The 16,930-nt window shown below is 45.4% G+C and overlaps 1 protein-coding gene across 32 annotated transcripts in view; it reads left to right on the top strand.

Moving 5' to 3' along the window:
* The window catches only part of RAPGEF1 (Rap guanine nucleotide exchange factor 1), a 142,039-nt gene that overhangs the window by 57,853 nt on the left and 67,256 nt on the right, over positions 1-16,930 (top strand). For 17 of the 32 annotated variants that reach the window (XM_070251949.1, XM_023629177.2, XM_070251965.1 and 14 more), the window contains exons 2-3: positions 12,482-12,621; positions 13,202-13,315. In XM_070251949.1, coding sequence (XP_070108050.1) covers positions 12,514-12,621; positions 13,202-13,315 — 222 coding nt within the window. In that variant the 5' untranslated portion in view covers positions 12,482-12,513. Of the gene's footprint in view, positions 1-2,671; positions 2,829-12,481; positions 12,622-13,201; positions 13,316-16,930 lie in introns of those variants that run through there. The other 15 variants (XM_070251969.1, XM_070251961.1, XM_070251957.1 and 12 more) reach the window with 3 other exon arrangements.

Raw genomic sequence — 16,930 nt, 5'->3', positions numbered from 1 at the left:
CTCTTTCGGAACCTAGCGCTTTGCAGATGTAGTGGCACGTGAATATGTGGGATTGAATGAGGGGCGAGGGCTGTGGGCCCCTATAGTGCTCGCCCTGCCTTGTCTGATGCACTGTTTCCCTGTGGTGATAGGGAGGGGAAGGGACTTGACAGGTGACCCTTGTCCTTTCACTGTCTTCGTTCTCTGCCCAGTGAGCTCTTTCTGCAGTGTCCCAAGCTTCTAGGATTGTGGCTCCCAGCTCCTTCCTCTGTTGCCTGGGGAATAAGTAGATGAATATATGCTCACTGACAAATGAAAATGGTGTTTTCCCTCTGGAAGCCCAGAGGTTGGCCTGACAAATAATGAGTTCTCGGGGTCCCTGAGCAGGGCCGAGTGCCTCTGAGGCCGACAGAGTCGCCGTCTGCTGCTGCCTCCACTGCCCACCAGCCCCGGTGTGCCCTGTCACGGTGGCCTGGCCCCGAATAAACAGGCCTTCCTGTCCCGACTCAGGCTGCTCAGCTGGTGACACGCTGTTGAAGAGTGGGCTCTGCAGCCCTTGAAGAGGGTTGTTGGGATTCTGGCCTGGCACCAGTCCTAACATGCAGTTCCTCTGGGGGACGGAGACCGCTCCAGACAGCTCCGCCTAAGGGACAAAGGTTAGGGTGGACCCCACTTCCCATGGTAGCAGGGGTCCCAAGGGCTGTGACGTGCAGGGTCTGCTTGCTTCCTGCCCAGTGGTTGGTATGTTCACTAAGAAGAAACTGTTCTCTCCCTCCTCTCTGGAATTGAAACTCTGGGGAAATGACTAGTTCACAGCTCCGAGTCTGTGAAGCCCGGCTATGAGGGGTCTAGGTCCGTTTCAAACAGTCATAGAAAAGAAGTCCTTCCTTGGGAGTTGGCCTCCGTGGGGCCAGGCTGACCTTGAGTGCTCACGGCACGTGTTAGGGCTGCAGTTGCCTTGTTTGGGGGCGGTGGGGGGTGAGCTCCTGCAGCTTGGTTTCCTCATCTGTCAGATGTCCTTCCCTCGCCCGGTTAGTGTGAGGATCGGGGAGAATATGTGCAGATCTCCCCACACTACCCGGCTTCTAATGGGACATTTAAAAACAGGAGCTGCTGACTTAGCTGCTTGATGGCACTCCAGGAGGGAAGCAGCTCTCCATCCTGGAGATCTGTCCATTGTGTGCGGAATGTTTCATAACTGGAGTAAGTCTTGGGAAAGTTCTTCATGTGGGTTTATTCAGAGCTCTCTTTGACAGGTAGGAAAGAGGAACCGCCCCAGGAGATCATCTCCATGCTTTGTTCACGTGCAAAAGTTTTGTTGATGGAGGCTTTGGCTTCTAGTTAAATCCTACAAGAAACTTTAGTTATTCGATTCTTTTTTTTTTTCCCCATGTTACTGGAAGTTGAGAGGCAATTGAGCTTCAGGTAAAGCTGGATCCAGCAACCCAGACAATGTCACCAAGAATCCAACTTCCCTCTTCATCTCTGCTCTACTTTCCTTTTTTGTCCATTAGACTTTTTTTATTAAAGTATAACATACATGTAGAAAAGTGCTCAAATCGTGAGTACCCACTCAATGAATTTTCTCCTCTATTTCTAAATTCTGCTATGTTAAAAAATAATAATTGCCCACTCAAAATGGTGGCATTTATCTCGGAGACATTTGGGTAGCAGCAGATAATGTTTATTTAGCGTTTATTTATTTATTGTTTACTTTTTAATGTTTATTTAACATTTAGCATTTATTTAGTGTTTACTAAATGCCAAGATTGGCTAAACAACTTTACATAGAGTACTTTATTACATCCTCGTAGCAGCCCAGTGAGGTGAGGATGATTATTCCCACTTTACAGATGAGAAAAGTGAGGCCCCAGGAGGCAAACTTCCCCAGACTCACACACATTGAGGAGTTTCACTGTCATCAGAGTTGTGGGTGGAGTGGGAGTAAGTTCATGGGGCTGTCCTTGGCCATGTGCGGAGGTCAATGTCACTCCTTTTTGCCCACATATCATAGCCGTAGGACATGGTGTCAGTGCCACCGTGTTTATGTCTATGGTCCCCGCCGCCAAAGAAAATGAGTTTGCGTTGCTGAGAAGCTATGAGTGTCAAAAATTCGTTCTGTTGACGGAAAGGCTGCCTCCTCTACCTGCCCTCCACCTCAGACCTCCAAACGCACAGTGACGTTTCCTCAGTCCGTGCCCACATTCCCTGTCCCTGGGCCAGGTGCTGGTAGAATGAGATCCTGCAGTGCCGCCACCTGGCAAGTGTTATGGGAGGGCCACCTGGCCTGGCACTCACGTGCTGCCCTCGCACCTAGCCTGAGGGTGAGTGCATCCCCCTGCCTTCATTCCTGCGGCCACAGGCTTGCACGTTGTCTGTCCTTTCGGGGAGAGGCAAAACAGCCTTGAGGACGTCAGTGACACAAGCCTGAGGCAGTCAAATCCAGCCCAGCCAAAGGCTGTTTCTTCGGGAGGCCGGTGAGGTCAGCAGTCCCTTTCCAGCCCTCCTCAGCAGGAAGGCGAGGGCCCAGAGCTCCAGGAGCCCCGGGAATGTGCTGGAAGCGTGAAATACACACCGGATCTTGAAGACTTCGTATGAAAGGGGAAGAGAGTAAAGTGTCTCATTAATAGTTTTTATATTAATTACATGTTGAAATCATAATATTGTGGATAAATTGGGTTAATTAAAAAATAGTTTTAAATTACAGATGTGGCTCACATTGTGTTTCTGTTGGACAGTGCTGGCCCATAGTTCCCACTGTCCAGTAGAGTCCCAGAGGGCGGAGGAAGGGACGGTTTTCTCTTCTCCTCCCTGGAAGTCGCTTGAACAACAGACGTCTGTTCACCCAGGTAACCCCAGCTGAAGCACCACACCAAAGAAAGTTCTTGATTGCATGGTCTCTGACTCGTGTGTTGGTGCCCCTTAGCGAGTTACATTAAAAATCTGTATCAAGGGGGCTGGCCCGGTGGCACAGCGGTTAACTTCGCACGTTCCGCTTCTCGGTGGCCCGGGGTTCACTGGTTGGGATCCCAGGTGTGGACATGGCAGCGCTTGGCACGCCATGCTGTGGTAGGCGTCCCACATAGAAAGTAGAGGAAGATGGCACGGATGTTAGCTCAGGGCCAGTCTTCCTCAGCAAAAAGAGGAGGATTGGCAGCAGTTAGCTCAGGGCTAATCTTCCGCAAAAAAAGAGAAAAAAAAATCTGTATCAACCGTCCGATCCGTGTCACTCGTCAGATACTACCCTCCAGTGTAGGTTGAACGTAGTCGTCGTTTGTTGTCACAGACCTCGTTCATTGACCTTTTGTCTGTGTGCTCCCTAACAAGCACGGGTTTATTTTCACTGTGTGCAGTTCTTGGGCTCAGTGCCAGATTCCAAATAAGGAGACTTGATCTTTGGCGGGGTGTCAAGGGGCCAATGAGTGGAACCTCTTTTCTGCCCTGAATTCTGAAAGTTGGGAAAGAAGACAATAAGAGAGATGGGAACCACAGTATTACCTTGGTGCTAATAAAGACTTGCTTAAAGGACAGAGCTTGCTCGAAGAGCCAAAGGAGCTTCCTAATGAGCAGATCCTAGGATTAGACTAACTTCACCCATCTGGTCATAGCCACTTGGCACTTGTCAGGCCTCCCCAGGGTGGGCCGTCAGAGAACAGGGTTCCTGTGGATGGGCTTACTCCCAAAGCTGGGGGGAGGGGCTGTCAGGGTGGGGGTTGGGAGTGGCACACACAGGGTGCAAATCACATGGGGCCCCTAGGCCTCTGAAGAACTCCGCTTCTTCCTCTGAGTGAGAAGAGGTGCCACAGGAGGGTTTTGAGCAGAGGGGCAGCATAATGGGACTTATGTGTGCCACAGTTTATGTGTGCTCCTGTCGACGGGCGTTTGGGTGCTGCTTTGAATATTCTGGTCATGTCTTGGGATGAGCTCATGTGGCGTTCCTCCAGGGTGTGTGCCCAGGAGTGGGGTCACGGGGCCGCGGGGAAGCTTATGTTCGCTGTGGTCTGCATGCACCTCTTCACCACAGTGAGCGGAGAGTGTGTGTTGGTCTTCGTCCTCACCGTCACTTAGTATTTCCTGTTTTTTCTTTTTATCCGTTCTGGTGTGTCTGTAGTAGTATCGCTTTATGGTTTGAATTTATTGTTTGCTGATGACAAATGGAACTGAGCACCTTGTCATCTGTTTCCTGGCCATTTGGATATTGCCTTTTGTGAAGTATCTGTTCAATTCTCAATCTATTTTAATCCTTACTAGCTATGAAAATAAAATGAAAATGGTGACCCTTTCAGATTTGAGCCCAAATCTAAGGTGCAGCATGGTTTCTTCCAGAGATGGTGGGGGCCCCGTAGACCTGACCTCTTTCCTACGCCCCCCTCTCCTGCCTCTGCCCTGAGCCTCACTCTTTGGCACAGTCCCTGCCGGCCTGCATCCAGCTCAGGGCAGCTGGACCAAGTTTTTCGTGCTCATACCTTTGACCTGACAATTCCATTTCCAGGAGTCTGTCTCATTACACAGGTGACCAGAGAGGTGAGCACGAGGGTGTTCGTCAACACAGCATTGTTTGGAGGGCAAAAGTTAGAAACCGTCAGGAGACTAGTTAAATGTGTTGTGGTCTGCTCTTCAACTGAACCTCGTTCAACCATTAACTGTGCTCACAGGGAAATACCCACAGCGTATTGTTAAGTTAAAAGAACAAGTCAAAAAAATATTTCAGCTCTGCCGTACGTGGAGCTATAGGGATTTTCACTCTCTGGGTTATATATTTTTGCACTGCTTGGATTTTTATAATGAGTTTGTTTTACTTTTGTTGCTGAAAAAGAAAAAAAGATACACTTAATATTTCCATCAGCACCCACGGCAGCGTCGTAGTTACCAGCAGACTTCCTGAACAAATGGGTAATATGAACAGATTTTCATGACAAAACTCCAAATATTATTTTCCCTCTGTTTTAATATGAGTGGGTCTATACTAAGTAGGACAGAAGATCTTTTAATATGGAAATTGTTGGGAAAACTGAAACATCAGGTTACTTTCTGCTCTCCTAGGCTGGGATTATTTTTAGCTTTTGCTTTACTAAGTGTTGGCAGAGGCCTGGCAATGTTATCACATAACAATAATGGCTGCCGTTTGTGGAGCATTTGCTGTGTATCAGGTCCTCGGCAAAATGCTTTACGCACCGGGTCACATTTAATCCTCACAGTAACCTAGGACATAGGTCCTGAGGGTACACTTGTTCTGTAGGTGAGCAACCCACGGCTCAGAGAGTGAAAAGTGTGCCCAGGGTCATGGCCTAGCTTGGGTTAAAACACAGGCCACCTGACCCCAAAGCTTGCGAGCCACCTGCTGTGCCCATGAGCCACTCAGCCTGGACTCTGGTCTTTATCTCTACGCTACAGTCTGTACAAGTCGGGATAAGTAAAAGTCTGAAATCCTTTTGTTCAGAAAGCTTCTTCCTAATGTCCTCAAGTCACTTCTCCAATCTGGTCGTCCTGTTTACTCACTTGGAGAACAGAGGCGTGGGTTAGGGAAGTGGAACTGGACCAGTGGGACTCACGTAAGCCGACAGTGGACGTCCTTTCCTGGCCTCAGCTCTGCGCCCAGCACGCTGGAGGTAATGGGAAGTTAACCCCACGCTGCTTCTCAAGACGGCCCGCGAGGGTTTTGGAGCTGCCTCAGTGTTGTCCACCGTGACCCTGATGTCGTGGTCCCTGGTGGGGTTGATATTAGAGCCTCCCCCATCCAGGGCCGAATTAAGCCCTGATGGAAACCATTGCTAAGTTGGGATCCCAGCTGCTGCTGCAAGTGACATTTGAAAGGCCAGTTGATCTGTACATTTGTCAGCAGCAGGCAGAGACCATTGTCAGGCCTGTTTGAGGGGCAAGTTGAAAATTTAAAAATGAAATATTGACACCTGGCAGACGACTTGGGGAGAAATTGGTGTGTTTTTGTTTTTTGTTGCAGTGATTCTGTGAGCAGGCCACCTGCCTCTTCTGCAGCCCGTCCTCCTTCTCTTTGGGCATTCATCTGCCAGCCGGATCTCAGTCTGTGATGACTACCCAAGAAAATGCCTGCTCTTAGTAACCTCATGGTCATTCATACATCAGTTGTGAGCCATATGATCTACCCTTCCTCTGGAAGAAATGACTAGCAGATTAGTCATTGGGAGTTCCTGACCTTCCTTGGTGTAAATGCCAAGCTGAGCAGTGGTCTGAGGCTTTGTCTTCTTAAGTTCTATCAGTGACCTTTGAAGTTACTGTCACAGGATTTGATAGATCACAATAAGATACCCACTTAGGGCATTTCCCGTGAAGGAGGGCTTTTGTTTCCTCTGGTTATGCAGGGCCATGTGGAAAGTGTGCAAGTCTGGCAATCCCAGGGGTTGGCGGGGATGTGGAGCAACTGAGCCTCGCTTAACTTTGCTAGCGGGACTGCACAGTGGCATGGCCACTTTGGAGTATCGCTTGGCAATATCGATAAAATTAAATACGGTCTATACTCTATAGTTCACCAGGTCTCGTCATAGAAAACTCTTGCACGTGTTCCAGGAGACACATGTGAGAATGTTCTTAGGAGCATTGTTTATAAAAGCTGGAAACAACCCAGTGTCCACTGACAGGAGAGCAGATAAATAAACTGGTATTACAGAATATATAGACTTTGACAGCACTGCAAATGAAAGCACACGTGTACTTCAACATGCTTAAACATCAGACCTGCTACTGAGTGAAAACGAGAGCGTGAGAATACTTACACTGTAGTACCACTTAGGTACAGTTCACAGACTCACAAATTAAACTGTGCTTGTAGATGTCAACTGTCGCAAAAAGTGAGGGTGATGAGGACAAAAATGAGAATCACCGTTACCTGTTATTGGGAAGAGGCGTGATTACGAAGGAGCGTGTGGTGGCATCAGTGGAACTGATACTGGTCTACTTCTAGAGCTGTGCTGTCCAGTGTGGTAGCCCCCAGCCCCATGTGACTGTTTAAATTAATTCTAGTTAAATAAAAATTCAATTCCTCCCTCACACTAGCCACATTTCAAGCACTTGGTAGCCACAAGTGGCTGTCACGTTGGACAGTGCAGATAGAGAACATTTCCATTGTTGCTGAAAGTTCTATCTGATAGGCTAGATTGGTAGATGTGTGGGTTTGATTAATTCTCTCCAGGTGGTATATATATATATATATATATATATATATATATATATGTATGTATGAAATCTTTCAAAATTTTAATTTCAATACTAGAAAATCTGAAAACACACCTTTACAATATCTGAAGTGTGACTCCCTAGGTGAAAAGTCAGGGACTCATGAGAGTGTCTGGTAAAGCTGCCTGAGACTCTGTGGTGGTGTGGGAGCACCTCTCTGATGTTGCCCTGTACCCCAGATGGTTGATACACACGAGGGATGTGAGAAGAGGGGCAGGAAGTGTGTGTGTGTCCGTCTGTCTCTCTGGTGCTGTTAGCAAGGTTACCCTAACAGAACTGCCACCGTTGCTTCCTTCCGCCCTGCTGTCACTGGTCATTATAGTGCTTTATTTGAGTGACCTCACAAGTCACCTGAAACCTGTGTTGCTAACCGGTTCTTTCAAGGAAAAGGTGACAAGCAGCCTCCAAGTCAAAATCTGTCCTAGTTAGTGCTGTCCTCAATTTCCAGAGTTGAGGAGTTGGCTGTCATTACAAAGAACCTGCTCTCTCCCCTTCATTTATCACGTCATGCACTAGAGCTGGCTGTTTTGAGGCTATTAAATACTCCGAGGAGAGAGATTTATTGGTAGATATAGCGCTCTCTTTAAATGCTGACGTGGATTCCCAGCTGTGCCCCAAGACAGACTAGAATTTCAGACTGTGATGGGAAGAGCAGAGGCAGAGAGAGCCCTGTGATAGACTCCTGGGCTCTGTCTGCTCTCAGGTGGAGGTACCCTTAGTTGTCACCTGGGTCACGATCAGGGCTGGCCCTGCGCATGCAGGAGCCTGAGAGGTTTCTGGGGCCCTCCACACCCTGCTTGTCTACTCTGGTTCTGCCCTGGTCGTGCTGACAGAGATGTGGATCTGGCCAGCCCCTCAGCCCCATGCCTGCACGTACAGCAACTTGGGGCAGCAGACTGGAAGAGGCAGAAGTTGGCTTGCCCGGGCCACATCTCTGAAGATCTGTGACCACCAAAGCAAACCGAAGAAACCGTGCGTCCTGCCTAGACTTCCCCATTTGTGTCTGCTTTTCTTGCCCTGCTTTCAGTCTTACTTGCCAGGGTGGAAGTCACCTGGGTTAGTACGTTGCTCTAACATCCTGTCTGACTTGGGAACCTGCCTGGCAAGGGATGTGCCGTGACTAGGGGTGCTGAGGCCCCTGAAGGATCAGAAGGAGTGCATAGGAGCAGCAGTAAGCGCAACACTGAAGGAGGCACATGAAACCAAAGAGGGAAATAGATGAACAGGCTAAGGCTGTATTCAGACTTGTGGTCAGTGCTAAAGGAAGAGGAGCGTGGGCGTTTGGAAGGCCCTCGGTTACTTGGGGCTGTGAGTTAAATGTTCATTGTGACACAGTTACCTGATTCAGATCTGTAAGCAGTTGGGAAATGAGAATTCAGAGTTTGATAACCTTGCTACCCGACCAAATCATATAGTTAGTTAGGTTAGCTCCCTGTATTGAGCAGGTGCCATGTTCCTGGCGCTTGAATAAGTACCTCATCCACAGGTAGCATCTCATTTAATCTATATCACATCAGCCATCTCAGGAAGAACAATGTTATCAGCCCTGTTTTCCAGACAAGGAAACTTAAGACTTAGGTGATGTTGAAGGATTTTAACCCAGAGAATCTTACTACAAAGTTCACTGTCTTAACCACCACGTGAATCACTAGACTGGTCACATCATTTTGAAGTATCCGGAAGGAAATATAAACTCTATACGGGACCGCCCTTCTTGGGTGGGGAAGAAGAGGCAGGGCAGAGGGCAGGCAGCTGGAGAAATCCCAGGGCTGACTATGGCGCACAAAGGCTGGTGCTGAGAGCCCCTCCTGACCCTGTGCTGAGCTGCCGCAGGTGAGGAGAGAGGTGCACCAGCTCCCTGTGGATTTCCGTCCATGCTCAGGGTCTTAGGGCTTCCTGCAGCTCTGGCCAGCAGACAGACAGCTGTGAAGCCGTGTTTGGTTTGATTCACATGTGAACGAAGGTCAGGCCCTGGCATTTCTCTTTGGTCCAGAGTGCAGTGGGCTCCTAGATAATTTTTAAAGAACAGATAGTTTATCTGATCCTGCCTGCCACCTGGAAGGTCCTTGACAAATGAATTGAACTTTGAACTTTTAGGTCACATGCAACACTAATAGAGTGACAGACAGGCCTGTCATATAAGGTGCTATGTCATTCATTTGGAAGGGTTTTTAAGTACTAAATTGCTGGAAAAAATGAAAGAGGAAGTGCTTCTTATTTTTAAAACTACCGATATTTATTTTTCCATTGCATAGGATCATGATCTGTTCCCTAATTTTCAACTGCTTTCAAGTATTTTCTGTGAATTCCTAATGTTCCAAAAGAAGCAGCCCTTTTCATGGGTATGTTTTTGTTGGTTGATTTGTTCGTCTGTTGAATGAGTGTTTACTGAGCGTCTTCTATGGGCCGGATACCATGAACAGCATGAACAAGGCAGGTACGACCCTCCGCGAGTTTGCATTCTTGTGAGGAGGCAAGCACATAAATAAATCACTTAAAATAGTTTTGGACACTGAAAATCTCTGTGGTAAATAGCGAGATGAGGGAAGACTGCTCAGTGGGTTTTTGTTTTTTTTAAACAGCTTCATTGAGATATAATTCACATATATGGTAGACTTTTAAAGTGTAGAATTCAATTTTTTTTTTTCAGTAATTGACTAGTTGTGGAACCATCACCGGATTCTAATTTTAGAACGTTTTTGTCCACCACCAAAAGAGACCTCATGCTTATTAGCAGCCCCTCTTCATCCCTCTCCTTTCGCCTCAGTCTTAGGCAGCCGCTGAGCTACTGTCTGTCTCTCTAGGTTTGTCTATTCTGAATATGTCAAGTAGATGGAATTATGCAATATGCAGTCTTTCGTGATTGGCTTCTTTCACTTAGTGTAATGTTGTCAAGATTCGTCCCTATTGTAGCGTGTGTCAGTGCTTCATTTCTTTTTATTGGCTAGTAATTTTCCATTATATGGGTCTGCCACATTTTGTTCATTCAAGGACATTTGTACATTTGAGTTGGTTTCCCCTTTTGGTTATTATGAATAATGCAGCTATGAACTTTTGTGTACAAGTCATGTGGATACATATTTTCATTTCTCTTGGGTATCTACCTAGGAATAGAATTGCTGGGCCATAGAACAATGTTTGATCTTGTGAGGAACTGCCAGATATTTTCCAAAGGAGCTTCACCCTTTGACATTTTCTACCAGCACTGTATGAGGGTTCCAGGTTCCCCAGTCCTGACTGACACTTAGTATTAACTGTCTTTTTGATTATACCTAGTGAGTTTGAAGTGGTAACTTATGATGGTTTTGATTTGCATTTCCCTAATGACTAATGATGTTGAGCATCTTTTCAAGTTCTCATTACCCATTTGTATATCTTCTCTGGAGAAATATCTATTCAAATCCTTTACCCATTTTTAATTTGGTTGTCTTTTCTTGTTGAATTCTAAGAGTTCTTTATATTATCTGTGTATAAATCCCTATCAGGTGTATGACTTGAAAATATTTTCTCCCAGTCTGTGGCTTGTCTTTTCACTTTCTTGATGATAATCATTTGCAGCACAAATGTTCAAAAAAATTTTTTTTACTGAAGTATAATTGACATATAACATTATATTGGTTTAAGGTATACAACATAATGATTCGATATTTGTATATATTGTGAAATGATCACCATATTAAGTCTAGTTAAAAAGTTTTTACTTTTGATGAATCTGATTTATTGGTTCTTTTCTTTTGTCACTTTGGCTTTTGGTGTTGTATCCAAGAAACCATTCCCAGATCCAAGGTCACAAAAATTTTATCTCTATGTTTTCTTCTAAGGGTTTTATATTTTTAACTCTTACAATTAGGTTTTTGATCCATTTTGAGATAATTTTTATATATGGTGTGAGGTAAGGGCCCAAACTAATTCTTTGGGAGGTGGCTCTCCAGTTGTCCCAACACCATTTGTTGAAAAGAATATTCATTCCCCCCACTGAATGGTCTTGACACCTTTGTCAAAAATCAGTTGGCCAAAGACACATGGGATTATTTCTGGACTCTGAATTCTATTCCATTGATCTGTCTGCCTATCCTTATGCCAGTACCATGCTGTCTTGATTACTGTTACTTTGTAGTAGTGAGTTTTGAAATCAGGAAATATGAGTCCTCTAACTTTATTATTATTTTTCTGGATTGTTTTGGCTATTCTGGGTCCTTTGTGTATCCATACTGATTTTAGGGTTAGATTGTCAGTTTCTGCAAAAAAGCCAGATGGGATTCTCATAGGGATTACATTGAATCTGTAGATCAATTTGGGGCATATTCCCACTTTAACAATATTAAGTCTTTGATTCATGAACATGGGATGTCTTTCCATTTATTTAGATAGTCTCTAACTTCTTTCAGCAATGTTTGATAGTTTTCAGTGACTAAGTCTTGCACTTCTTGTGTGAAATTTATGCTTACGTCTTTTATTTTTTGATGATATTGTAAGTAGAAGCTTTTTAAAATTTCATTTTGAAATGTTCATTGCTACTGTACAGAAATGCAATTGATTTTTGTATATTGATCTTGTATCCTATAACCTCACTGAGTTTGTTTATTAGTACTAATAGTTTTTTAGTGGATCGCTTGGGATTTTCCATATACAAGATCATATCATCTACAAATAGAGGTTGTTTTATATCCTCTTTTCCAATCTGGATGGTTTTTGCTGGAGTACTAGAGTACAACGTCAAATAGGAATGGTGAGAACAGACACCCTAGTCTTGTTCCTGATCTCAGAGAGAAAGCATTCAGTCTTTTACTATGTCCCAGAGAGTTTTGAACACCTTAGTTCTATTTCCACCTCCACTGCCAACTCTGAGGCCTTGCCCATGTCACTTTTGCAGTTCCCTAAACCAAACAATGAGGCGGTTGAGTCAAAAGGGCCTTCCTTTCCAGTGTTTACATCCTCCACTTCTGCGATTCTGCTTTGGTATTCTTTCTTCTTAGCCCGTTCCCTTGGACACTGGTTAGATCGTCATACAAACTCTATAAGGACACTTGGAAATATTTGCAAGTTCTTTTTCCATACTCATTCTGACTACCTTTGACTTCCGTAATTCTGAACAACCTGAGCTAGATAGAAATTGCAAAACTTGAAATATGCAAGCCAAAATGTTTTAGTGGATCCATATTTCCTTTCCTTTGTAACTCTGAACAGCCAGGGAAAAAGGTTTGTTTTGGGACGATACTCATTTCCACCAAAGGTCAGTGAACCACAGTTCCTTCCCACTCTGCCTCTAACAATTAGTACCCTCTGTTTTCAGACTCTCAGCGTTCTCATCTCTCCTCCTTCACCATGAAGCTGATGGACAAATTCCACTCACCCAAAATCAAGAGAACGCCATCAAAGAAGGGAAAACCAGCTGAGGTGTCTGTGAAAATTCCGGAGAAGCCTGTGAACAAAGTAAGCTGACTCTCTCTAGGCATTTCTCCTGGCCTTTGCCTGCTTCGAGCAATATGAGTTTGTGCTATTTTTAAGTTCATTCCCTGAGGATTGAGCTTTCAGTACAGAACACCTATTCCATAGCATTCCATGGTTCCAAGCGGGGCCTTCAGCGTCCTTGTGAAATATGAACCTTTAGGATGGTGAGTGTTTCTCATGTTAATCAGAGTCAAGCTCAGTTAGCTAGGACAGTGCTCCTTTTCCACACGTGTCATCCTCTGGGCGTTTGAAACAGCTCAGCTCATCATGTTCACACCCCGGGATGCTGCCTCCCTGTCCCAAAGAGCCCCGTGTTGCCCTGGCGCACACACATAAGGGAAGATTGTGATGTCCAGAACATCCATCATTTGGCTTTAGGGCCCGTGCTCTGAGACATGCAAAATCCTTGAAACCTAGACAAAGATGTCCTCAAACACTAGTAACTTCAACAGGGCCAGTCAAACCAGATGTGTTGAAACGCTATTGATTTTGACCAACCCCTCCCTTCAGCCTAAAACGGCCATTTCAAGCTCTGTAGGAATCCAGGTTTCCTCTCTTCCAGGAGGCAACAGACAGATATCTACCAGAGGGCTACCCTATCCCCTTGGATCTGGAGCAGCAGGCAGTAGAATTTATGTCCACCAGTGCTGTGGCTTCCAGGTCTCAAAGGCAGAAGGTCAGTGTGATGTTAAGAACAATTGGGTTTGCCTTGCCTTCTACTGCAGAATCCTGGCCTATGGTTTTGGGGATGAAAAACATCTATTGCAGTATCATTGTGTTCACTTGGGTGGCAACTGTGGGCTTCATTGTTCAGGAAAAAGTCCAAGGGACCTTGGGTAAAAGTGAGAGTTTATCCAGGCCCCATGGTCTTTGAAGAGAGCTCAGTGCTCCATGGCAGAAGCTCAGGGATCCTTTCCGGGGTTGGTTTGGGTGTGCTGCTTGGGTCCAACGGGTTCTGGGGGAAGTGGGTGAGTCTCATCTCTCAAGACCAGCTGTTCTTTCCTTGAGTTGCTAGGATGATCGGCATAGCCCGGAAGGAAGGGCGTCTGAAGTGTAAGGTGCTCTGTGAGGCAGCTCGCAAGACCCACGAGGGGTGGTGAGGCTGCCACAGAGCCAAGTGCTCTCAGAGCCACGGGCTCTTTCTGTGTGCTTGCACTTTTCTCGCCTTTCTTAACCCCATGCTAAGCGTTCTATACCCCTTCCCTTACTTAATCTTCAAAGCAACCCTGGGAGGTGGAAACTTATTTTGCAGAAAAGGAAACTGAGGCTATAGACATAGTAAGCGTTTGGCCACAGTCCCACAGAAAAAGGGTGGTGAAGCTGAGATTTGAATGAAGGCCATCTGACATCCAAGTTGAAAATCGTACAATGCTACATTTATTCTTTATGAAAAACAGAGTTTATTTTTTAATATCTCACAAATCTAAATGTTAACCCACACACATAACTAAACATAAAAATAGAATTAAGCTCAGCAATCTAAAATAAAAACCAGCCGTATAGACAAACAGATCCTTACTCCTCTACTGATTGTCCAGAGCGTAGTTTGTAGTGAACTGTCGTTAGAGCCTGAGTTTAATGCCACTGGCAAAAACCACCCTGCTACATAGACACGCAATTCTTGACTTTGGCAGTGCACCTATTTTTGTTTTTATGTTGACCAGCAGAATATCTTAAAATTCTAGTTAAAAGTGGAAAAAATAAAGGTTTTAAATCCAAAAGTCTTCTGTCGAATAATCGTTTTTCCTGGCCCATCTGTTAACAAAAGGAGGCTGAAGAGCAAGAGTGAAATATTCAGTGTTTGCCAGATTGATCTAAATTCCAGATTGAAGAAGAGTACTAAAGTAGAGGATTTGGTCTGCACCACAATTATTTTTTATTACAATCTGTTTAGCAACCTCTTGGAGCTGAGTATACTACTAAACTCCAAGAAGAGTGCCAGTTGTCATCCCACATGAGTTCAGGCAGTCCAGAGTAAAATGCTGTACTAACAAATGTGATCTACCACTGAACTCTGTTAAGAAACTGTTGCAGCCACTCTGTTCTTGGAATTTTCCCCCTTTCTTCATTACTCCAAGAGGGGTCATGGGGGAAAATTTGATGCTAAAGTACCCTTCACTTGGTGGGGTTCCTGCAAACTCCAGGTGACATTTGGCAATGACTGGAGACATTTTTTTTGTTGTTACAACCAGGAAAGTGAAGCAGGTGGGTACAGGCCAGGGATGCTGTTAAACATCCTACAGTACACAGGACAGCTCCCTGGCCCCCCAACAAAGAATTCTCTGCCCCAAATGTCAGTAGTGCCACAGCTCAGAAATCCTGTTCTGTAGCAAGAAGCTGTAGGTGTAATCTTCACCCAAGGAAGAATGTTACCCCAGTTTTTGGTCGTCACCCTTTAAAAAGGATTGAATTTCTTTGCTCTGCTCGAAGTCACCTGCATGAGATAAAGTGAGTCCAAACCTGCTGTGTAGTAGAGGCCCACAGGCAGAACTGGAAGTGCTGGGGAATCTGCCAGGGTGTGTGAACCCAGAAGACTCTGCAGAGAAAATCTTATAATAGGTCTGTCGTTTGCCATCATCATTAATTATTTCTTACTTACTAGCTCTCCTGCCACTTAGAGAGTATTTCTGTAAACTTTCTCTTTTTATCCCAGTTGATGCGCATGGCTTTCCCTGTTTAAATACATGGGAAATTGCAGCTCAGCTAGATGGAAGTACAGATTCAGATTCATCCACAGCTCTCTGAGGGTCTCCCTTTGCCCAGGCCCAGTCCTGGGTGATTTCACATGCTGTCTTATTTACCTCTCACCATAACTGTATGTTTTATTATTCCCAATATACTGAGAGTTTGGGCTCTGGCCCAAGTTTTCTTAATCAAAATCTGTTTTTCCCCTTAAACTTTATGAAATACTTACATATACATTCTTATTCAGACCCCAGCATTGTCCTCTGTAGATTACCCGGGGCAGGTATGATTCCCCCCATTTTGCAGGTGAGGAGCCTGAAGCCCATTGGTCCCCAAACCCACTGGTGGCCTCGCATCTGGGCCCTCCCCCGACCCCCACTGCTAGCCTCGTGGAGTTTTCAGGTTTGTTGGGACCAATGGTGGCACTTAATCCCCCAGGCAAGAGGAGTGTGCAGGTGGGTGCAGCTGATCAGCTTCAGCAAAGCCAAGGCCTGGAGTTCCCAGTTCCAGTGAGCGCTCCATCTGGTGTCTCACTGTAAACTCTTGACTGCTGGCTACATTCTGCAAGAAGCCAGATTTAACAGCTGAAGGGCTGGGGGAGTGCAGCACGCTCAGAGGCCGTTAATTCTGGGAGTTGAATTTGCTGGAGAGTGGTGGATGAAATCTGACTCTACTGAGTGGTCGGCTCCTTTATTAGGAGCCCAGGGCCGCCTGGCTCTTCAGTGGCTCGTTTGATCTCTCTGCAAGTGACAGGAAAATGCTCTTTTTGCTCTGAAGTGCCTTCCCCATCTCAGATGCCTCCCATCCCCAGGTTGGCCCGCATCTCCCTAGCAAACCTGATGACACAGTTTCTTAAAATGTTTCCTGCTTCCTCCTCATGTTTCATCATCGCTGGCTCCTGCACATCCCGGTGTGCTAACAGGGTGGTGGTGTGGTCCCAGTCCTCTAGCCAGACTGGCCCACCCTGGTTTTAGTCACATTTGATGTCTGCAGACAACCACAATTCCTTCATACTCAGCCCTGGGTAGGTGATGGCAAAGCAGAAAGCTCTTGTCCATGAGGTGAAGAAGCAGTGCCTGGCCTCTTGGAAACAGACAGTATATAAACAAACATGTCGGGTAGTGACAAGAGAGAAATAAGGCAGGGGTAAAGAGGCTGCAGTGACGGGAATGCGGAAGGGCTGCTTTCCCCCTTGGTCTACACGGTACCTTTTGGCAAGTACCCCTTTGAGAGAAATTAAATCAGGTCTTTGAAAGTTGTCTGACTAAAGAAGCTCTTTACTTCTCGATCAATTTATATATTTTTCTTTTGATAGTCCTGTAAAATAAATGCCTCCACTATTGAATTTTTTTACTTAAAATAACATTCTCCATCATTTTAGAAGAAAAGAGCTCGTGTTCAGAATCATAATCACTTTTTATTATATGTCATTTTTTATATTTATAGAGTAATATTTAAACCTACTTTTTCTAGAAGTTATCTTCTTGCCCTCAGTTGCTTTGATTTCTGTATTCTTGGACCTCAAAGAGCCCACAGGTGGCAGTTTTCCTCATACACAGAACTCCTAATTTGCACTGCACATGTAATTGATTCTACTTGAGTGGAT

This window comes from Equus caballus, chromosome 25 (assembly GCF_041296265.1).
Source record: "Equus caballus isolate H_3958 breed thoroughbred chromosome 25, TB-T2T, whole genome shotgun sequence".
NCBI lineage: Eukaryota > Metazoa > Chordata > Mammalia > Perissodactyla > Equidae > Equus > Equus caballus.
Note: the sequence above shows the minus strand (reverse complement) of the source record. Positions and strands in the feature narration are given on the sequence as shown.